This window comes from Phyllostomus hastatus, unplaced genomic scaffold, assembly GCF_019186645.2.
Source record: "Phyllostomus hastatus isolate PE091 unplaced genomic scaffold, TTU_PhHast_1.1 phas_scaffold_55, whole genome shotgun sequence".
Classification (NCBI taxonomy): Eukaryota; Metazoa; Chordata; class Mammalia; order Chiroptera; family Phyllostomidae; genus Phyllostomus; species Phyllostomus hastatus.
In genome coordinates, this window is record NW_025334035.1 from 2,520,744 (window position 1) to 2,544,015 (window position 23,272).

Genomic DNA, 23,272 nt, shown 5'->3' on the forward strand with positions numbered 1-23,272 from the left:
AAGCCTGACTCCATGAGGGCATTAAATCCTTGTTTCTTGAATTCATTCTTTTCAGGAGAAAATATGGACATGTCCTGGTTCCAAGTGGCCCACATGAAAGAGGAGGGGATAGTCCTGGAGAAGCCATCCAGGGTGGAGCCCCACTACGCAGTCCTGGAGAACCCCAGCTTCTCCCCCATCGGAGTTCTACTGAGAATTATCCATGCTGTCCTGCCCATTCCCATCACCTCCAATGTGCTGCTCTACCATCACCTCCAGCATGAGGAAGTGACCTTCCACCTCTACCTGATTCCCAATGACTGCTCCATTTGCAAGGTGGCAAACCAGAAAGGCCAGGCCAGGGTGGGCTGACAGAGACATGATTGACACCCAAACAGCCCCCTCAATGAGTCAGCTGGACATAAGGATTAACCTCTTAAGAGCAGGAAAATTTAAAGAGATAAGTATCCCCACCCCTCCTTAGCCATGGACTGGTCTCCTGGGCCCCTAAGGCCTCTGTCAGGCAGGTTCACTGCTCTCTCACTCACCATGGACACATCACTCATCAGTCGTCATTCACACTTCATCAGCTTCTCTCCAGGGTCAGAGGATGGGAGGGTTCCATACCCAGGGCTGTCCCCATCTTCCATCCTCACTTCTTTTCTAGCCTTGCCATAATCGGGCCCTGCACATGGCAGAGGCAAACTGTGAGCCTCTCCATTAGCAGTTAGGGGAAGGGGGTGCAGGTAAGCGGGGCATCAATATGCCATGGAGGGTACAGCCTCCTCTGTACACAGACTCGTGGAAGCAAGTTTTACTTTGCTCAGACAGGATTCCACAGGGCAGAATCTCTGAGCCAGATCCAGACCATCCTCCCTGATCAGTGTTCTCTATGCTCCTCAGGCCATAGATGATGAAGAAAAGAAGTTTCAGTTTGTGCGACTACACAAGCCGCCCCCAATGACCCCACTCTACATGGGCTCCCGATACACCGTGTCTGGTTCAGAGGAGATGGTAATAATCCCTCAGGTGAGCAGCCTCAATGTTCCCCCTCCCTGAGGTCAGAGGCCATGCTTGGAAATAGCTCTGGGGCAGGTCTCGGCTTTCCCAGGACAGGCCCAGTTGGGGTACGGCTGACAGCAAGTGGGGTTTGGGGTGAGAGAGAAGGCTTCAAAGATTGGGAGAAAGACAGCTGGTAGGAGTGAGGGTCACATTCAGGACAGGGACAAGAACAGGGTGGACTTAGGGGAACTGAGAAGGGTTGGAGTCCAGAGAATTGATGCTCTCCAAGTACAAGCACCAGGAACACACCCATAGTGAACACACTAGGTCAGTTCTCATTGCAGCCTGAGAACATGCACCAATGGGAATCGTGGGCCTCTCAGGACAGGGTCTCAGAAAGAACCTATTTGTGATTTGGGATGTGGCTGGGTAACCTGAGGGAAGATCCAAGGAAATGGGGGTTTGCTCTCAACCTGCTGTTGTCAGAGGGCAGGGAAATTCGGTCATTGGGAGCCTCAGTGACTTTGTCTCTGGGGAGGGCAGACTCAGCCAGCACAAACCATAATTTATGAAGCAGCAGTCACAAGTGCAGAGGGGTGGGATGGTGTTTGTCATTTTGTGGGCTGCACAGCACCCCGTCTAAAAGGGACACTCGGAGATCCTGTGTCCAACAGGAGGACAGCACAGCTGAGGTGGCAGTGCAGATGCATTTGTAACAACACTTCCAGCTGTGAGCATCAGACCAGCTCCTGGACCTCAGGGGCTGCCTTTGTCCTCTCTCAGTCTCCCCTTCTCACCAGAGGCAGATGAGATCAGGACACTGGACACTCAGCTGTGATATCTCCATTTTCACCACAGCCCAGACTATGCTGCTCAGGGTCAGAGCATCCACTGAGGGACAGTCTGTAGTGGAACCAGCATGGATCCTCTTTCCCTCCTGTTCTCAGATGAGTCCTCGAACTCTCCTAAGTGGAGATGGCAGATGGAGTGGATGTGCAGTGGTCAGGAGGGAGTGATGTGTGTCCTTCCAGTGGGGATACATGGATCCAAGGATGAATACCCTACAGTTTCCTGCTGTGTTGGTTGTTAACAAGGGAGGAGAGACATGACTCAGTCATTCAACAGACGTTTACCCACTGCCAGCTACGTGCTGGCTGCAGTTGGAATGGTCACTGAACAAGACAGAGAAGGCCCTGCCCTTGGGATCATGACACCATGGTGGGTTGAGACCTACATAAATAATTGAAGAATCAGTGACCAAAAACATAAAGCACTGTGGGAAAACACACCAGGCCATGTGAGAGTGTAACTCAGGCTGCTATACACCAGGTCATCTGGGAAGGTGTGTCTTGGGAGGTGTCACTGAGGTGGCCACATCTGAGCTGAGACCTGAATGACAAGAAGGGTTCTGGTGGGGGGACATCTGTGACAGAGTCCTATGGGAACAGAAGCAGAGGAGCAGGCACCCTTGACACCTCTTTGTGACAAATTGGAGGTCAGTGTGGCAGAGCTCAATGACTGCAGCAAAGAGAGGAGATGGATGGGGTCACATATGAGACAAGTTTCCTGGGACCCATCGACCATGTATCCCTGGTGTGGAGTTTGGATTTTGTTCCAAGTGCAATGACAGTGTCTTAGAGGGTCTGACTTGTAATGTGAGAGCTGATTTAGTTTCATGCAGATGCCTCTGGCTGCTGGGTAAGAATGAGTGATAAGAAGTTAGGAGTGAAAACAGAAAGACAAGTCAAAAGGCTATTGGCATAGGGCAGGCAGGAGCTGATGAAGGCTTGACTAGGGAGGCAGCAGTGCAGATGAAGGTAAGTTCATGGACTCAGGGACAGGTTGGAGGTAGAGCCAACAGGACTTGGTGTATGGGAGAGAAAGGTAGGAGTTAGGGAGGATGCCTAAGTCTGGAACATGAGTGCTCAGTGGTTGGTAGTGTCATTTAATGAGTGTGGGAAACTGGGGAGGGGAAGTTCTTGGAAAACAGTTGGGAATCAAAAGTCTTGAATGGAATTTAGAAAAGGGGAAGGATATAAGTTTTCTCTTGGTTCAAAGTGGGTCAAACTTATGATCCATTGAGAAGACAGGCTTTGGGCTGGAGAAGTGAGGATTTGGATCAAGATGGGGGAGGAGGAGAGAGAAAGATCTGGTTTGGGACGTGTGAGCACTATACTGTGGATGAGTCCTGACTCATCTGTGGGGCACCCAGCTGTGCCCTCTTTCTTCTGGGTCAGTGTTTGTGGAAGAGGAGGAAAACAGCAGAGAGAGTGTGAACAGGTGATTAATTTCAGTGCAGATCTTTCAAGGGTTATGGCTAGGGTTAGAATTACAGTTAGGACTAGGGTTCCCATGGAGCTGAGCAGGGCCACAAAGATGTCAGGTGGGGAGAGACCTCACTTGCAGGATGAATGGTGGCCTCTCACATGATATCTTCTCCTACAGGAACTGGAGCTCTGCTATCGGAACCCTGGGGAAGCCCAGCTCTTCTCTGAATTACATGTTGGCCATTTGAAGTTAAAGATCAGGCTGTACCTAAGACACAAGGAAGAAGGAACTCTGGTGTGGGAGGCCTTGGTGAAATCAGGTAAACTCAAGACAAGTGTAGGGAGCAGAGTCAGTTACAGAATGTGTGTGTGTGTGTGTGTGTGTGTGTGTGTGTGTGTGTGTGAGAGAGAGAGAGAGAGAGAGAGAGAGAGAGAGAGAGACTCTGTATTATCACAACTTGCTGCTGAGAATAGCCCAGAGAAGTTAATCTTTCTATTTATGTAACAGCTGTATGACTGGAATTCGAACTCAAGTTAATCTTCTCTGAACTCCATTCCCTGTCCAATGCACCTTCATGTCTCCACACTGCCCTGTATTAACAGAGTTAGACATCAGCAAGGCCTGTGGTAATTTTTCTCATAATGGATTGGGTGTGACCTGAAACAATAACTAGATGATTATATGATTGTATGAATTAAGCCAATTTTGACAATAGCAGGTACTTTACCCTATGTCATTAAGCTTTCTTCAAGGTAGACAAGAGAGAATCGAATAATGAATTTTCAGGCATGGATGACAATTTATAGTTTTTTAAGTGAGCACTAACACCCTCAAAGACCAAAATCTCCTAAACATTCATTGAAGGGACAACCAGGGCCCGTGTGCTGTTGAAATAAGTTGGATCTACCTCCTGAGCTGCCACCACAGCTTCCCATGTGCAGAAAGGGAACAGGTTTTACTCAGTCTCACATGGGCACAATCACAGGTGTGCACGAAACAGCCCCAGTGTCAGACCTTGGTTTGAATCCCCCTCTGGCACTTACTTGCTGGGTGATTTGGGGAAAATTACATAACTCATCTGACTTTCCAGTTCCGCATTTATAAAATGCAGACCATACTACCTACCTTGTATTATTGTAGAAAAAATTAAACTACTAATGTATGTTCTCATCTCATGAACCAGTCCTTAACATGGCAGTAAGGTCATTTTCTCTCACATTAAGCCAGTCTCTTCCTCTCTTCAGTCTTAATTCTGCCCCTTACAGCTGACAGAGGCTCTATCCCAATCCCCACGGTAAAGACTTTCAGATACAGTACTTGAAGACTATAGTGGCCTCCCTTAATTTTTTTCCTATGCCAGTTAAATACCACTAGTCCCTTCCATCATTCCTCTTATGGTTTAGTTTTTCAAAACTTTGCCATCCCAGTCACCTTGCTCAGCAGATGAGCCCATTTGAGGATGAGTCAGGATGGACTCTAAGACCATCCAGTCAGCATGGAGGATGTGGAACTCCCGCTCCCTCCATTCAAATGGACCAGATGCTCCCAGCACAGCAGCGGGAGCTCCCCTCTGCTTGAGCTCACCTCCCACACTGTCCGCTCACCCGGAACTTGGGTGGCCCAAACTCTCAGGCCTTGTCCACAGGAGCTGCTGTGGACTCCCCCTTCTTTTCCTTTGCAAGCAATTGTTACATCCTTCATTCATTGTTACTGTTGTTGTTTGCTTTTCCCATTGAAATTTACCCATTACTCTGAGTGCTAAGATTTTCTTGATCTTGATTCTTGATTCTGACATCAAATCCAAAATAAACAGTGTGAATCTAGAAGACCAGACAAAGAGAAGGAGGTTGACTTCCATTCTGAAAAGGAGATCTCACAGTTGAAGCTATCTACCAAGGACTCAGTTATTCCTCCCCCAGGGTACCTTCCAGGCCAAGACTGAAGTAACACATGTCTACAGTGTTCAGGTATAAATTAATAACTCTCACTGTCCCTCTGATCATAGCTTCTGGGCCTCAGTTTCCACATATGCCTGAAGAATGGACTCATCTGCAACCCTTTCCCTAAATTCTGTTAGAATGAGTCTGTAGCTTGTTCTAAGAACCCAATAATCTCAGCCGTGAGACACATGTCGCAGTTTAAAGGCTTCCTGTTTGTGTTAATAACTACCACTGTTACAGAAGCTTCTTCCTGTCTGTTTTCCTCCAGGAGACCTCAGACCTGAAGCTACTCTGGTCCCTGCACACCATACAGGTCAGTAGCAGCTGTTGGAGACCACAGGAGCCATGGCTGGTCTGGGGTGTGCTCTCTGCTCCTGGAGGGGAGGGAGAAGAGAAAGGAAAGGACTCTATCATTGCAGACTTTACAACAGACCAGGACTTGGAGAGTGGTGTGTGCCCCAGGGCAGAGTCCTTCCCCATCCTCCTTATTCTTGCCCATGGAGACCCTGGCACCTTCCATAGAACAACCTGAAATGCCTCCATCATGAACCCAGCCCCACACCCAGCTCCAGCAGAAGTCTCGGCTGGAAGCTGACATGAGGGAGGCAGAGGCATGGACCACGTGTCTGGTGGTCCATGTTTTCACAGGGTGGGGGCACCCAAGGAGGCAGAGAAGGTGAGTGCAGAGTTAGAGGTGGGGAATCAGAAGTAGAGGCTGTAGTGGAAGCTCTTCTTCATTTGCTGCCAAACTCACATTCACCCCCAGATGCCCCAGCCTTACTGCACTTTGTGGACCGGCATCGGGAGCAGCTGGTGGCTCGAGTGGCTTTAGTGGACCAAGTCCTGGACAAGCTATATGGACAAATGCTAAGTGACGAGCAGTATCAGAAGGTGCGGGCTGAGTCCACCAATCCAGCCAAGATGAGGATGCTGTTCAGCTTCAGCAGCAGCTGGAACAAGACACGCAAAGATAAACTCTACCAAGCCCTGAAGGAGTCTGACCCTCACCTGATTATGGATATCTGGGAGGGGTGGGGCCATGGAGGAGAACCATGAGGGCTCCTCACCTGACTGTGAGTCCTGCCTCTAAACAAGTTGGCCTCTGACCTGCCTTCTATTATGAAGTTATGAAATGTCGGTGATGCACTTGCTGGGCATTACATGTCCAGGCCCAGGATCGCCCTGTGGGCACCCAGACTGTCTCCCTTGACTTCTACAGGCCAGAGGTCCAGGTGGGATGGCAGCATCTCAGGAATGTGCATGTGCAGCTGGCAGGACACCTGCAAACCTTGTAGAAGCCTCACCCACACTCCCCATCCAGTGGCCACCACAGCCAGGCTGAGAGTCCTCTCTGTGCCACTGATATGTGGGGAGAATTAGGAAGAAAATGCAGCTGGTACCTCTGCTGGAGACACACCATGGAAATGGACACCTTGTGGGTTTTAAATGCCTTGTAAATAGGAGGAAAAAAGATTTACTTTTTACTAGTCAATATTGAGCTTGGATTTTCTCTTAGTTCAAGCCGTGCTTTGTGGTTGTTAAAGTTTAGCTGGATTCCTAGAGCCAGGAGAGGGTGAAGGAGGCTGCAGGGGGAATGGCATCTAGACCTCACCTCAATGACTTCTGCTGTGCACAGTGATTCCATGTCTTTGCAGCTGGCTTAGGCACCACTGCCCAGTGCTCCCAGAGCACCCTGTGTCCCCCATCCCATCAGAATACTCAGCACATGGCATTGTCCTGACTGCTTTTCTCCTGGTCCCTCCACACTAGATGGTAAGCATCCTGAGGACAGGAGCCATGTCTAAGCAGGTTATTGCCAGTGCCCAGGGCAGTCACTGGCACACAGTGGGTGTTAAGTGAGGGTTTATGAATAAGTAAATGATAAAGGACATTCCCCAAATATATCCTTTAATTCCCTTCCTGGCCACTATACTGTTCATGGAATTCAAAGACCCACCCAAGTAATAATTCCCCCATTAGTAGGCCATCCCCTTCGGCCCCAGTGAATCAGTAATCTTAGAATTAAACCCGCTGGTGTTGAGTCATTTGCACCAATGTCATTCTCAACTCGTGAGAGCAAAGCTCCACTCAGTTTACCCCATTGCAATACGCAGAAGCCCAAGTTTGTCATCCCTCCCTCCCCACTTTGTCCCCCTCCTCCTTCAGAGTCACTTCTTCCCACCATCTACCTGGGCCTCACCCACTCTCCTTACCCTCCACCACACAGCTAAAGGTGTCCATTCTATGGCCTCCCAGACTATGATGCTTGTTATGAGGGTTAAATGACATACATGTATGAGCTCAGATCAGTGTTCAGCTCCAAGGGAGTATGTAGTAAACGATAGGCATAATCTTTCGGTTTCACTGCTCACTGGGTGGGTGCAGGACACCTGTACTTAAAGAGAATGTTTTTTTCCTAAGATTCAGGGAGCTGTGTCTGCTTTCTGGACCCAGGTAGGAGAAGCCTGTGCAGAAGCGAAAATATCATGAGGACTCTGCACTCAGGACTCTGGTGCTCCTCCTCCAAGGACAAGGAAGCAGCACAATGAATTGTATTTAAATGTAATCCAGACCAGCTGCCCTGTGGGCAGTTTTCTGCTGCATGTGGCGGGTGCATGACTGCATTCTGAATTTGAAGTCCTTATGTTGTTAAGAGACAAAAGATATGCCAGTATGTCACAGAGCTTGTTTCCTCACCAAACAGCCAGAGCCCTCCTGTAAGTGTGTGAGAAGCATGGAAGAACATCCTCAGGACAAACCTATTTGTTCCTGTTGCCTTGCACTGGGCATCACATTGCACAGGACAGAGCCCATGTATACACTGTAGTTTACTTCATTCTCAAGGTCAAATCCAGATCCTCCTAAAAAAGCTCTGCTTTTCTCCACAGGAAGCTAATGGTGGGGCCTGGTTGCTCGGGGCCTGTCCCAGACACTGTCCTCCAAGTTTTAACTCCCAGCTGGGGCTGTGATGGTTGTCGGGGCCACAGGTTCACAGGGTCATGGCAGGCAGGGTGTCTGGGTCAGCCTCCCCTTCCTGCCATGCCACCTCTGTTGAGGCAGGTCAGTGAGAACCTAGAAAAATTCCTTGACAGTGGAATGAGGGAAACAGAGAGAAAGCAGTTAAATGAACAGCTGAGCAATTAAAGCCAGATAAGAAATCACAAGTCCCTACCCTCCCTAACCAAAGCCACTTACGAGCAGGTGGTTCACATCTCCCCTCTCTAACTAGATAGTGGGTAGCTTAAATCACCCTAGTCAGGGAGAGAGATAGCAGAGACCCAGTTTGTGCCATTGGTGTCAGACAAATCCAAAAACCAAATAAAGTCAGAGGAATAAAAAGAAAAAATCCCAGTCAGATCCAGACAAATACAAGATAGAGGTGAAGCTGAGCAGAGAATGACCCCACACCCCACTATACCTCACTTTGGTGCATCAGCATATTACAGGACCCACCTGGGAAGCTGATGAATGTTCTGATTGAGACCTCCCCTAAAATTCCCACCTGCAGAAAACAGATAAATACCCTTAAGACTAAATACCCAGTGTTCAGTCTTTTCCTCTGCTCTTCTTGGGCGTGTAAGTTTACATTCTTTCTCCTAAGTTCCAAGGGTTTTCCTCATGCCTAACTTTTCAGGGAGCCAAAAGCAGCCCCACCTGGGCTCCACACTGTTACTGGGACTTTCTTTCCTGAGTCTAAGCGGCCCAGCTTAGGCTCACTACTATTACTGTGTTCCAGCTTCTTCTGTTAAGCTCTTCCTTTGGTTCATTGTCCCAAAGTTTTACTAAATATACTCTCAAAATCACCTGGACTCCTGTCTGGAATTCTTTCCGCACAAAGTCAAGAAACCATACATTCCAAGTCATGCAGAACAGAGCTATCTTGGCCAGGTGCCATCCCTTTATGATGACATAAGAAGTGCCTGACCTTTGGAGCAAAACATATTGCCCTCGGTCATTGCTGAGGGTATGAGGACATTTTCTGTAGCCCCAGGACGTGTTCAAAGAGTGAGAGAACACAGGCACCCATGAAGCTGAACCTGGACAGGAGCAAACACTGAGGTTACAGTCTGCTAGTGCAGCTACCCATCCCTGTCTTATTCCATAAGAATTATACATATACATTATTTAACCTTAATGAGAAGTTTGGATTAGCCAGCGTTTTCCAGAGAAACACAGCCAATAGGATGTGCGTATCCATAGAGGGGAGATTTGGTTTAAGGCATTGGCTCACACGATTATGAAGGCTGGCAAGTCCAACATCTGCAGGGTGGGCTTGCAGACTAGAGGCCCAGGGCAGAGCTGTCGTGGCTGTTTACTGGTAGGATGCCCTGGAGCTCAGGGGATGCCAGTCTTTCATTCTATTCCAGCCTGCAGATGATTGCAGGGGGCTGGTCATACTGTGGAGGGCAATCTGCGCTACTGATTCCAATGCTACTAAAGTCAACATTACACATTTAAATGTTCACTTCATCTAAGAACACCCTCACGGAAACACCCAAAAATATGTTTGACCCACTATCCAGGCCCTGTGGCCTAGTTCAGCTGACATCAACTTACCATCACAAACCCTATGACAACAGGTACCACTATCATCCTCATGTCACAGATAAATGGAGGCAGAGAGATGGTAAGTGTTGTCCCCAAATTCTCACAGGAACTAAGTGGTGGACTTGGGATTCACCCCCTGGGAGCTGACCCCAGAGCCTGTACTCCTGCCCACCCCCCAGGCCACTGTGACGAAAAGGACTCTCTATCACTGCAAACAGGGAAATGCAAATCCACCAGGAAAAATGCTGGGCTGCTGTGTCCCTGCTCTCTAGGGGCCCAGAAGAGGAATCTGAAACCAAGTTGTCATTTCTTACTATCAGACCCACTACAACTGCCTAAACCATGAGGTCACATATGAGACAAGACAAGACAGGGCTTCCAGTCCTCTGTGTGGGCCTGCAGTCACTACTTCATCACATGCCCTGTGGCACCCACTGAACTCCAAGAAGGTCTAATTGTCTCTTCCTGGTGGGATGCAGCCAGTTGCTGTTTTCAGGAGCTGTGTTCTGCCCCCTGGTGAGCATCTGCGCCAACACTTTACACCAAAGCCTGACAGAAATGACAGCAGTGTCAGGACCAGGACCATGCATCCCACAGGGTGGGACCCACGTCCTCCTGCCCCATATTAGTCACTTCCCAGGGCAGCTGGCAGTGAGACCATCCACTCCCTTCAGAGGAACTACCCCCCTCACCTCTGCCGGGAAGAGGAGGAGTGTCTAGGGACTGGGTCCCTTCAGCAGAGACCTTGACTCTTTGTTGTTCTGCATGACCAAAGTGGGCTGTGCAGGCCCAGGCATCCCTGAAATACAGTGGCCGAGGGCAAGCCTGGCTCTGAGGGTGGTGTGTGTGATGCTCGTGTGTGGTGATGGGGTGTGTGTGTGTGTGTGTGTGTGTGTGTAGTGGTCAGGAGTAGATGTAGCAGACACCTCCTGAATGGCCAGCCCAGCCCTCCCTCCTTTTCCAGGACAGCCCCTACTCCCCACACAGACTAAGTGGTAGCAGGAATAGCAATGTTTACACAGCTGACCCTTTCCCCCTAACCACAGAGAGGATAGCAGGGGCCTGTTTCTGGGAATAACAGAGACAGCCAGCCTGCAACAAGAAAGAACATGAAGCAAACCAATGGGCAAAGAGCAGCAGGGATGAAGGATGGAGACCATGGGCACCCAGAATGCCCCGCCTTCCATCACTGCTTCCACTGAGTTGCCAAGGCCTCAAGTCATCTGTGCCTTCAAGTTCCATGGACATTCTTCTTCCTTTTAATTGTCCCCTTTTTTCCTTACACTAGTTCCAATGTCTTTTCTGTTATTTAAGAAAAGTCCAAAAAAGGGAAAGAAAAGCAAAGCACTGCACTCTGGCTCTTGCACTAGGAGATCTGTCTGTGACATCTGGGCGACAGGGCGGGCTCCTCCTGGGGTGAGGCAGCTTCACAGGGTTCTAGCCCAGGCACAGCCAGGGCGTCGATCATCTCTCAGACCCTCTCTAAAACCCACAGGCCACGGTTGGTTCATTCCTTAAAGAACAGTTTGGGGGCCCTGGCTGGTGTGGTTCAGTGCATTGAGTGGGGGCCTGCGAATCAAGGGGTCACTGGTTTGATTCCCGGTCTAAAGCACACATCTGAGTTGCAGACCAGGTCCCGGTGTGGGGTCCAAGAGTGGCAATTGCACACTGGTGTTTCTTTCCCTCTTTCTCTCTCCCTTCCCCCCTCTGAAATAAATAAATGAAAATTAAAAAAAAGGTTGGGGGCTGTGAGCCCCTTAAAAACAAAATGATGTATCCCCTGTACGTGCACCTACCCCACAAAGCGGTAGGGTCTGGGACATTATCCTAATTATAAATGGGATTCAACTGCACCCCAAGACTCTAAACGATGGGGTCTGACTGCCCTCTCCCCTAACCTTAAGGTGCAAATATAGAGACCCTTATTTCATTACCTGTAGTAGCTTTGGTCGTTCCTACTGATGCACAAAGGTAGTGAATGACAAGCAGAGGAGAAACAAGTATCTAAAGCTAAAGTGAGTGCAACGCGTCTCCCAAACAAAAAGCGCAGAGCTCTTCTTTTCCGTTCTCCGCCCGCACTCCCCTGTCTCAGCCTTAGTCACTCTGGCAAGCTGTAAATGGCTAAAGGTAAGAGGTGATGGAAAAGGCAATGGCTACGTAAAGATGCAGAGATGCGGGAAAAGGCCGAGACAGCAGCCCTTGCCCAGAGGAGGCGCCTCCTCCTTGTTAAGGAAGCGCGCAGAGGCCCTTGCGGGGTGCTGGGCACGGATTCTTGCTCCCACTCGCGGACCAGCCTTCTCGCCCTCGGCCACCGGCCAGCGCTGATTTGGGTTTGCGGGCAGCGCGGCGTTCTTCCGCGGGAGGCTTGTCACACAGACCTTCGGAGTCAGCATCGGGGTCCACGCAAATTGCTCCCGGAGACAAAGTTCGCCCTGATAGAGTTTATTAGCCATTGCCAAGGAGTGGAGTAGGGGGGCCGGTCTGGCCGGGTCCCAGCGCGAAGAGCTGTTGACGCGACTGCTGTTCTATTTCCATCGCCCGGAAAGGGGTGGAGGGGCGGCCGGCCTCGAGGCCTCCGCCGGGTTCTACGAGCTTCCCAACTCAAGAGCCTCTTCGCCGGGCTCCTCCTTCTGCCCTCAGCCTGTGGCAGTGGTTGGCTTTCCAGGTTCCAGACCCCGGGAGCTCCGGGCTTCTAACTGGGAAGTCTCCGGGGGAACAAAATTTGTTTCCATGGCAACCCGATGGCGCCCGCCAAAAGGAGGGAGTGAGAGCTGCTACCTGGGTCGCGGTGCGGGGTAGCTTAGTCCTAAGGAGGCTGCTGAAATGCCGGCCAAAATCCAAACTGTACGCAGCGCTTCCTCAGGACTTTTTTTTTTTTGTAATCTCCAAAATGTACTTACTCTAATAAGGTGTTATCTGCTTTTTATTCTCTCCTATCTTTTTAAAGTATATTTTATTGATTATGCTATTATAGTTATCCCGATTTTTCTCCCTTTTATCCCCCTCTGCCTTGCAGCCCCCTCCCCCCAGCATTCCCCTGTTAGTTCATGCCCATGGGTCATACATGTAAGTTCTTTGGCTTCTCCATTTCCCATAGTATTCTTAACCTCCCCCTGTCTATTTTGTACCTGCCACTTATGCTTCTTGCTCCCTGTACTTTTTCCCCCTGTTCTCCCTCCCCCCTCCTCTGACAACCCTCCACCTGATCTCCATTTCTGTGATTCTGTTCCTGTTCTAGTTGTTTGCTCAGTTTTTGTGTTTGTTTTTTAGGTTCAGTTGTGATAGTTGTGTTTGTCGTCATTTTATTGTTCATATTTTCAGTCATATTCTTTTTCTTAGATAAATCCCTTTAACATTTCATATAATAAGAGCTTGGTGATGATGAACTCCTTTAACTTGACCTTATCTGGAAAGAACTTTATCTGTCCTTCCATTCTAAACGATAGCTCTGCTGGATAGAGTCATCTTGGATGTAGGTCCCTGCCATTCATGACTTGGAATATTTCTTTCCAGCCCCTTCTTGCCTGCAAGATTTCTTTTGAGAAATCAGCTGATAGTCTAATGGGAACTGCTTTCCTCTTGCTGCTTTCCTCCTTATCTTTAATCTTGCCTAATGTAATCATGATGTGCTTTGGTGTGTACTTCCTTGGGTCCAACTTCTTTAGGACTCTCTGAGCTTCCTGGACTTCCTGAAAGTCTATTTCCTTAGGCAGATTGGGGAAATTCTCCTTTATTATTTGTTCAAATTAAGTTTTCAATTTCTTGCTCTCCCTCTTCTCCTTTTGGCACCCCTATGATTTGGATGTTGGAACGTGTAAAGTTGTCCTGAAGGTTCCTAAGCCTCTCCTCATGTTTTTGAATTCTTGTTTCTTCATTCTGTTTTGGTTGAATGTTTACTTCTTTCTTCTGCTCGAAATTATTTGAGTCCCTATTAATTACCTTCACTGTTGGTGCCCTGTATATTTTGCTTTATTTCACTTTGCATAGCCTTCACTTTTTCCTCTATTTTGTGATCATACTCAACCATTTCTGTGAGCATCATGATTGCCAGTGTTTTGAACTGTGCATCTGATAGGTTGGCTATCTTGTCATTGCTTAGTTCTGTTTTTGGAGCTTTGATCTGCTTTTCCATTTGGGCCATATTTTTTGGTCTCACCTTGCCTGTTAGCTCTATCTTGGGGTGGAGCCTTAGGCATTCATCAGGGCAGGGCAACCCACATCACTGCATTGTGGCACTGTATGTGGGGGAGGGGTCTGAAAGGGAATAATGCCATGTGCTCAGCTCTCAGTCAGCTTTCAGTCACTTCCCCCACTTCCCACAAGCAAATTGGGCCCTTCTGGTGCTGATTCCTGGGTATGTGGGCTTGTGTACATTTTAGGACCCAGTGGGCCTCTCCAGCAAACTCTCCTGGGAAGCTGGGCGTTCGCTGCTTCAATCCCTACAGGTCTTTACAGCCAGAGGTTTTGAGGATTTATTTCCTCGTGCTGGACCCCTGGGTTGCACAGTCTGTCTTGCTCCCCAGTTGTTCCTCCTAGTTTATCCACACACGAATGTGGGACTGCCAGGTCTACCAGTCACCATCTCGCCCACCCAGTCTGCCAGCTGCTGTCTTGCTTCATGTTCTCTCCACCCCAGCTGCCCATTTTGTCCCTCCTACCAGTCTGAATGAATGTTTCTTCTTTAACTCCTTGGTTGTCAGACTTCCATACAGTTCAATTTTCTGGCAGTTCTGGTTTTTTGTTTCTAAATTTCTTGTTGTCCTTCTTTTGATTGTGCAAGGAGGCAAAGTGTATCCACCTACGCCTCCATCTTGACCAGAAGTCTCCTAATGATGTATCTTTTTGAGTATCTTCTCATGTGCTTATTAGACAAGTGTATATCTTCTTTGAAGAAATCTGTCTTCAAATCCTTTACTCATTTAAAAATTGGGCTTTTCTTTCCTTTCTCCTTTTTTTTACAGAAAGACTGACTTTATTTCCAACTACAAAGTAACCCATTAAATGCAGTTACTGAAGTAATTTTTAATCTATTTTTAAATTCCATTACATGCATTTAAAAATTTGTATTTACTTTAGAGAGATGGGGAAGGGCAGAGAAAAAGAGAGACATCAATCTGTTGTTCCATTTATTTACAGTCATTTGTTGCTTCTTGTATGTCCCCTGACTGGGGATCAAACCTACAACCTTGGTAATTCAGGTCAATGCTCTAACCACCTGGACTACACAGCCAGGGCTCCATTACATACATCTTTAAGTGCTCCACTACAATCATGATTAAAATGGCCCATGGAAAGTATTAGCTTTCAATCACTTGTCTTTAAGTATACCAATATTTTTCTTTCAGCGACAGAACAGGAAAAATATTCAGACTTCTGTTTTTCACCTATTTTTATAAAGCAAACATGCTACTAAAAGAGGAGGAATTATATTACTTAGAACTATTAAAGAAGGGCTGCTTTTCTTGAATTCTGAGTTCTTTAAATATCTTTCTTAACTACAAGTCCATTATCAGATATGATTTGTAAACTTTTTCCTATTGTTGATTTTCACTTTTTTTAAAAGATTTTATTTATTTTTAGAAAGAGGGGGAGAGAGAGTGAGATAAACTTCAATGTGTGAGAGATACGTTGATTAGTTGCCACTCACATGCCCCCAGCTGGGGACCTGGCCTGTTACCCAGGAATGTGCCCCGAATGGGAATCAAACAAGCAACCTTTTGGTTTGCAGACTGGCGTTCGGTCCACTGAGCCACACCAGCTGGGGCTTTTTTTAAAAGGAAAATAAATGAGACTTCATTGTCTGAAAACGCATGATTTGTCCCCAAAAGAGTTTTGAGGGATTAAATTGTCAGTAAATGTAACAAAACTCACAGGGACGTTTTTCCTCACCATGAGGAACATTTTACTTTTTTTGTTGAATTTATTGGAGTGACACTGGTTGTCTTTTGATTTTCATGATGGTGTTTGAAGTACAAAAGTTTTACATTTTGATTATGTCATATATATATGTGTATGTACATACATGCACATTTCTTTTTCCCTTTGTTGCTTTTGATGTCACCTCTAAAAAATTATTGCCCAATTTAAGATTACAAGGATTTACACCTGTGTTTTCTTCTTGGAATTTTATAATTTTAGCTTATACATAGGTCTTTTGATTCATTTTGAGTTTACTTTTATACGTGGTATTAGAGGTCCAACTTCAATCACCAGTGGTCAATGATTTATGAAATGAAGCCTCCATAAAACCCCAAAAAGACAGAGTTTAGAAAGCTTCCAGGTTGGGTAGCCAGAACACCTCCACCATGCCTGAACTCCATGGGGATAAAAGTTCCTGTTTTGGGGACCTTGTCCTATGGTTCTCTTCATCTGGCCATTAAATCATATTCCCTTTGTAATAAACTGGTAATCTGGGGAGTAAACAGTTTCCTTGAGTTCTGTGAGCAACTCTAGTAAGTTAGTTAAATCCAAGGAGGGGTTCAATGGAATCTGATTCACAGCCTGTCAATCAGAAGCACCTGAGCTTGTGACTGAAATTTCTGAGCAGATAATATCAAATTGAGTTGAATTGTAGGACACCCAGGTGGTGCCTAAAAACTACTTTGTGTTATAGGGAAAACCCCCATCATAACGGAATGTAGAACCTCTTACATAGTATGTCTTTATAATTCTTTCTACTTTTGTACGGTTGGTAGTAATGGCCACTCTTTTTATTAATGCCAAACTATCTCCCAAAATGGTCCTGTCACTGCAGCCACAGGATGAGAAGTCTATCTGAGGGTGTACATTGAGGAACAGGCATGATGTTTTATGGGAGAGTAAACAGATAAAAGCAAGGGAAAGCTTGGGAGCAGGCTTGCTATTACAAAGTCATATGACCTAATGTAGAGAGAAGCAGGAAACTGGGTGAAATTGATGCTAGACGGGAGATATGGCAATGAAGCCGAGTAGGTAACCAAGTGTTTATTATTCTGATTTCTGAATTTCTGAGGGAGGAATTTAACTATTAGAGGACAATGAGGCCAAGCAGATTAACTTGTTTCTATGGAGACATTACTATGACAAATGATAACCATATTAACATCCAACAATTATTAAGCACTTACTCAACATGAAATGAACTCCTGAACTCTAATCACTGTGGATTGCACACTTCTATGCAAATCTTGTTCATATTTTAACTGTATTCAGACAAACCATATTAGTGCATATATAATGGGGCCAATAAGGTCTCAGCTGTCATTTCCTCAAATAACAGCTTACATCCTTTTTAATATCTTAATGTTCTAATTTTACCAAGTACATTAGTTTTCTGTTGCTACCATAACAACAGAAATGTATTTAGTTCTGGAGGCCAGAAATGCAAAATAAGGGTGTCAGCAGGGCCCTGCTGCAGGTGCTAGGAGAGAATCTGCCCTTTGCCTCTTCCAGCTTATGGTGGCTGTTGCCATTCCTGAACTTCTGGCTGAATCACTTCAATCTGCCTCTGTGGTCAGAATGCCTCCTCCTCGGTCTCAAATCTCTCTGCCTTTCTCTTATAAAAGACACTTAACAATGGATTTCCTCACCCCCCTCCCCAGATAATTCAGAATGATTTCATCTCCAGGTTCTTAATTAAACCTGCAAAGATCATTTTTCCAAATAAAGAACAGTCTTGGTTTCCAGAAATCATAACATACATGGGCAAATCCTATGGGAAATCACCATTTAATCTTCTTATACTAGGGGATTTTAAATAACCTACAGATGTAAAAGAAAAAATGAAAAAAAATTTAAATTTCATTTGGGTAAAAAGGAATATTGAGGAAGAAAACATGCCATGACATTACAGACAAAAGAAAAATAAAAAAACCAAAGCCTTTAAAAACATATATATTTCATGTGCAGGATTAGAAAAAGAACTCTTTGATAATAAATACATCCAGGTAAACACAGAGTTCCTAAATCTATGACTATTTAATTGCAAATATTAATACCATAGGTTACTCTTCTACATAAAGGAAAAACTCCAAACCCTGTTATTTAGGAAGACATGGAGGGCAAGCAATATGTTTAGAGTAACTATTGCCAAATGTTCTCTTTCCTTGGGTGACCTAACATGTTACACGGATTAATTATAAAAGGAAGTATCAGACTCCATGGAATTTAAGCAAAAGACATAGCTAAAAATTCCCACTGAAGGTACAAAATATTGAATGCTTATCAGTGAGAATACATGTTAATTAAATATTAGGTACAAGGAAAATTGCAACTGTCTGGAGTATGAAAAAAAAATGGCACAAATACCTAACAGTCAGTTAATATAAACTTTGTTATTGGGTATGTTCCAGGCTTCCTTTTCTATTCCAGTGAGATCTGCTTCTTTTTTGTCCAAGGTCTTCCACTGCTGGACTCCAATATAGTAAATTGTTTAACATCATCAAGGCCTTGGTCATAGAAAGGATATATTTTTTTAAAACAACTTCTTTCTTCTTTACTAAAGATTGTGGTTGTTTTCTCTGCTACTTGCTTCTTTCAACTAGTTATTAACCTTCTCAGGTAAGAAAAATTAAAGGGCAAAAGTAAACATTCTATGTTAGCTGTCCCACAGTGTAGTAGCTGATTAATAAAGGAGCCACTCACTCAACCTTTTTGTCATTTGGCATCATCTAAAGAATAAGTAAAAAGGAACAAGGTTAAAAAGGACTCATGACCAAGGTACAACTTTTACAAATATCTTTGGCCATGAAAAGCTTTATTTCTTCATCATGCCCCCAAATGAATTTTTAATGGATCAAGATCCCTTCCTACCTATTAGAGGACTGTAGAAATAAATGCTTCAAAGATTTATTCATAGATCCGTCAGGAAAGGGGACCAAAAAAGAGGAAAATGTGGAATACAAGCAAGAGTAAACAAAGAGAATCCAACAAAATACACAGTTCACTAAAATAAGAATAGTTATTGATATAAATCCCTTACTCATTCTACATTTGACTGGCTCTTTTTACTATTTAGAAATTAAGATATTTTCAGTCTTTTGCTTTCCTTTTCCACATTGTCTCTAATATTCTGGAGTTTTCTGGAGTTCTGGACCAGGAACACAAAGCTGTCTCTAAAATCACTAGTCCCATGATTTCTGCCAACATTTTGAAGCTCATCAAACAAAGCCAATGTCTGTCTAAGTTTGGCCTGAACAAGTTTTTGCTCTTCTAATTCTGCAAGAAGGGCCTGCTTAGTGCATAATTCAATTTTATACTTCTCCTGCAACTGTTCAATTTCTTTTTGGAGAAGATGGAATTCCTCTTCACTATAAGAATGCATCTCCTGAGATTTATCTTCTGGAAGTAAGATGTTTGGGGGAATCCGCAAAATCCACTGTAAAAAAAGCTGCTCCATTTTGACAAAAAGGTTATCAAAACGTCCTTTCATGAAGCAGAGAAACTTCTCTGTGCATTTACGAATCTGGACTGGGCTAATCTCACAGTTTGGGATGCCATCCAGCTTCTTCAGAATAACCTGTTCAACAGCCTGCATCACTTCAAATAGGTAGTCTTGAAATGCAATGTAGATCCTGAGCATGCAAGTTTGTGGTGTAAAACCAAAGAACTGGGCTTCATAGGTCATTGGATCGACAGACATCTTGGCTTATTCTGGTATGTTAATTTTAATTGTGAAAAATCTGTAAATGTAAAAAAAAATCATGATTAAAAAAATCATCTGAGAAAAGTAACAAATCCCATTACAGCTAGAAAAGCTTTTGTTTCTTGATACCTATGCCAATTCCAGCCTCACTCAAAATAGGATGCAAACTCTCTGAGGCTCTTTCCATCAGCCTATCACCTCCCTTACTCCTTCATTTCCCTTACCTCTCATTTATTGAGGATTCTGACCTGTGGCTCAGTCTTCTGAAGTCTGTCCATCACCCCAGACAACATTCAGAGTTAGACATAATCTAATCAGTGCCCTAGAGACTTGGTTTCATGAGTTTCAGTGGCTTCACTCTTTCAGTCACCTGCCTTTTGATATTTGTAACTTCTCTCCCCAACTGCACTGTTTTTTAAAGATTTTATTTACCTATTTTTAGAGAGGGGGAGGGAGAAAGAGAGGGAGAGAAACATTGATGTGCGAGAGATACATCAATCGATTTGCCCTCAACTGGGGACCTGGCCCACAACCCAGGAATGTGCCATGACTGGGAATTGAATAGATGACCTTTCAGTTTGCAGACCAGCATTCAATCCACTGAGCCACACCAGCCAGGGCACTACTGCCCTATTTTTTTGTCCACAGCTTCCTATGCTACTCTTCCAACTCATACTATACCTTAATCACATACTTATACTATACCTTAACCATCAAGACCTTTAGCCCTCTGATCCTCTTCCCTACATTCAGTCTGTCCCATTTCACTTCTTCCCTATCCATTTTAGACTCTACCATCCATCACTTCAACCACTCCCTGGTCAATGTCTTCAACTCCTTGTCCTTCCAATCTAGCCATGGGGGAAAAAATCACACTTGGAAGCTGAGCAAGCCTTTTATGAGCTCTACAACCCCAACATGTTTTTACAAGGGTATAGAAGTCATTACTTTAGAATGTAAATATCTAGGAAAATAGCCCTATCTCCTTGTCACTGTGGAAGTTTAACCTATGTACCTTTTTTCTGAGCTATAATCATATGCTTGTCATAGAATAAGAGTTTTACTATTCCTTCAGATAAACGCAATTAGCTTAAATAAATGGCTACCTCAAATACCAGGTGATTTTAGGATGAATTTTATGAAAGAATTTGAAGCAAATGGTATGATCAAATCTTATGGGAAGACAAGATAAGATGCAGGTAACCTTGAGAAATTATGTAATGGCTAAAAATGGAATGGTTGTAATTGCTTGTCTGCATAAATAGATTACAAAGAAATTCTAACCTCACTCAAATTATCTACAATGTGTTGTAATCTAGATATGACTATTCAGTAATAAAACAACTTTCTTTTCTGTCTGTGGAAAGGATTCTCTGGGTTGGCAGGATTTTTATTTCCTCAACACGGCCCTATACCTTCAGGATCAAGTTCAAACTCTTTCAACATGGCTTACAAGGACCTTCGTCATCCAACCCTTACTAGCCACATTCTGTCCTTAAGAACCTCACATGTGCATAATTGAGCTGATAATACTTCCTATTTCATAGCACTCTATTTTTAGTTCATGCTAGGTCTTCTCTTACTTTATTCTTCCACTTTTCATCTCCCGTCGGAACCTACTCTAATGTCTTTTTTAGAGTTATTTATTTATTTGAGAGAGAGAGAGAGGGAAAAATCAATTTATTTGTTGTTCCACTTATTTTTGCATTCACTGGTTGATTCTTGTATGTGCCCTAAGTGGGGATCAAACCTGCAACCTCGGTATAATGGGATGACACTCTACCCAACTGAGCTACCCAGCCAGGGTAATGTTTTTGACATATGGTTTTTTGATTCATCTTTAACTTTAGTTTTTAGATATATATTCTTGAAAAATACAGTTCTGTATATGTATGTTTATATTTCTCTTTACATTTGCAATCTCTTCATGTTATTATACATAAGTTTACTTCATTGGTTCTGACTGAAGTATTCCAACAATGTTATCATATGCATATACCACACTAATGTCCATTCTCCTTGGGACAGACACCTAGTTTGCTTTTAGCACCTCACTACCAGCAATGATGCTGTAATAACACCCTCCTATGTTGTTTCCTTAGGGATTTGCAAGGTATTCAAATAACTGATAGTCATAGAATTCACTCATAATTTCTCTAAATACTGCCAAAATGTTCTCCAGAACACTGCGGGAGGGGGTATCCTACACTGGTTTACACCGCCGTTTGCAGCATATGAGAATTTCTCATACCTTCGCCAACGCTTATCCAACATTACAGTTTTTACCAATTTGGTAGATACAAAATTGTTTTACAATGTCATCTTTTGAAAACCAAAACCATCTAGTCCCACACAGGTTGGATAATAAGGACTGAAACTATCTACCTTCCCCCGCCCCCCCCCAAAAAACCTTGCTCTTTACATTAGCATAACATTACTATTCTGGGAGACCAATATATTTTCACTGTTCTAAGGTCTTGAACTACACCAAAGATGAATCCCCTCTTCAATGGGAAGCATTGACAATTTGTACCCTAAAATTCTCTGAAGCCCTTGCCTCAGCTGTTTCTACCAATCCTGGACTGTTATTTCTAGATCCCTACCCAATCCTAATCAAGCTCCCAAATTGAAAATTCACCTTAAACCAAACTTGCAATTCTCAAAAAAATTCCCATCTTGCCTTTCTTTCCTATGACCTACACCAAAGCTCTTTCGAGGTTCGTGTTTCTCCCTTACCAGAGCTAAGCTGTAAATACAGCATTGTTTTATCAACAGGTTGCGACGGTGATATTCGGGAGCAGACAAAAATATTTAACTGCATTTGTTCCTACCAGTAAAACTGGGTACCACTCACTTCATACATGCTAGCTTTTCAGGTTTCTCCCAGGAATTACCCATTCACATCCTCTTTAACAACCACTCTCCCCACCCTTTTACTTGGTCCCTTTCTTATATATTACCAGATTAAATTGTCACTCTCTATTCCAAAAATCTTTAGTGCTTCCTTACTGTCTGCCAAGAACTGACTATTTGTTCCAACCAAACCAAACTATATTCTTTCCCTGTGATGTCTTTCCCTCAAGAACAGATGCCGTGGCCAAATATTCTTCAAAAGTCAGTTTAAATACACTTCCTTGGTGACGCACCCCTCCTCTGAACCCCATCAGGGCCTTTCTTCGGGCACTGACCGAGTTCTACTTCACGATATTATCACGGGCCTGTCTCAACTTCTCTGCTAGCCCTCGAGTTCCTGGGGCCAGGGCGAAGATGGCTTAATCAGTGTGTGCAGAATAAACACTGGAGGTGTCCAGGATACTTCAAGGATTTAAGTTGACAGAGCAGCAGAAACCGCCGGACAGGAACTGCTTCCGGCCGAAGGACTAGCTCCCATCGGCCCCGCAGCCCCGCGGCATGCCGGGACCTTCAGATCGCAGGCCCCGCCGGCGAGGTTTCTCCAGCGCCGGGCAATGATGCCTAACCCAGTTCCACTCCTTTCCTCTCTTCCTCTGGGAAACTGCAGGTCCGCAGCACTTACCGAAGCGACCGTGAGGGTGACAAGTTCGATCAAACAGTGGCTTCTCGCCACCTCCTTTAAACCACACCTCGCTGCCAGAGATCGGCGGCGCAGGTCGCTCCCCAAAATTCCGGCCAAAGCTAGCATCAGCGAACGACAGCAAAGGCGGGACGCTTTCCCGCTTCTGATTGGCTGACTGGACAGTCGGAAGGGGGCCACCTAGATTGGTGACTGAAAAGGGCCGGGCGGGCAAGCTAGCTGTGGCCCGCGGGGATTGGTGAAAGGAACCTTGTACTTACTCTCTTCTCTGTGACGTGGATGGGTGAGGAAGCAAGGCTGCTGCTCCACGGAGACGCAACTCATGATTGGTGAGTGGCTTTTTTTTAGGCCTCTTACGAT

The 23,272-nt window shown here is 45.1% G+C and overlaps 2 protein-coding genes across 3 annotated transcripts in view; one reads left to right on the forward strand and one right to left on the reverse strand.

Annotated features, from left to right (window-relative positions):
- LOC123809494 (NACHT, LRR and PYD domains-containing protein 1-like) overlaps positions 1-6,245 on the forward strand; it is a 50,450-nt gene extending 44,205 nt beyond the window's left edge. The window contains 5 exon segments of the mRNA XM_045824694.1: positions 56-315; positions 883-1,008; positions 3,427-3,568; positions 5,458-5,502; positions 5,956-6,245. Coding sequence (XP_045680650.1) covers positions 56-315; positions 883-1,008; positions 3,427-3,568; positions 5,458-5,502; positions 5,956-6,245 — 863 coding nt within the window.
- An 11,725-nt stretch (positions 6,246-17,970) lies between these two features.
- MIS12 (MIS12 kinetochore complex component) lies at positions 17,971-23,160 on the reverse strand. 2 transcript variants are annotated; one of them, XM_045824122.1, is made up of 2 exons: positions 22,895-23,160; positions 17,971-19,396 (listed from the first exon to the last, which is right to left on the reverse strand). In XM_045824122.1, the coding sequence occupies exon 2, from the start codon at positions 19,354-19,356 to the stop codon at positions 18,736-18,738; it is 621 nt and encodes a 206-aa protein (XP_045680078.1). In that variant the 5' UTR covers positions 19,357-19,396; positions 22,895-23,160; the 3' UTR covers positions 17,971-18,735. The 2 variants fall into 2 exon arrangements, with proteins under 2 accessions (XP_045680078.1, XP_045680079.1); XM_045824123.1 differs by lacking the exon at positions 22,895-23,160 and adding an exon at positions 22,548-22,855.
- Positions 23,161-23,272: the final 112 nt, after the last annotated feature.

Bases quoted from the DNA above. Each gene is read 5' to 3' on its own strand.
- MIS12 (XM_045824122.1), bottom strand. From the start codon at position 19,356: ATGTCTGTCGATCCAATGACCTATGAAGCCCAGTTCTTTGGTTTTACA.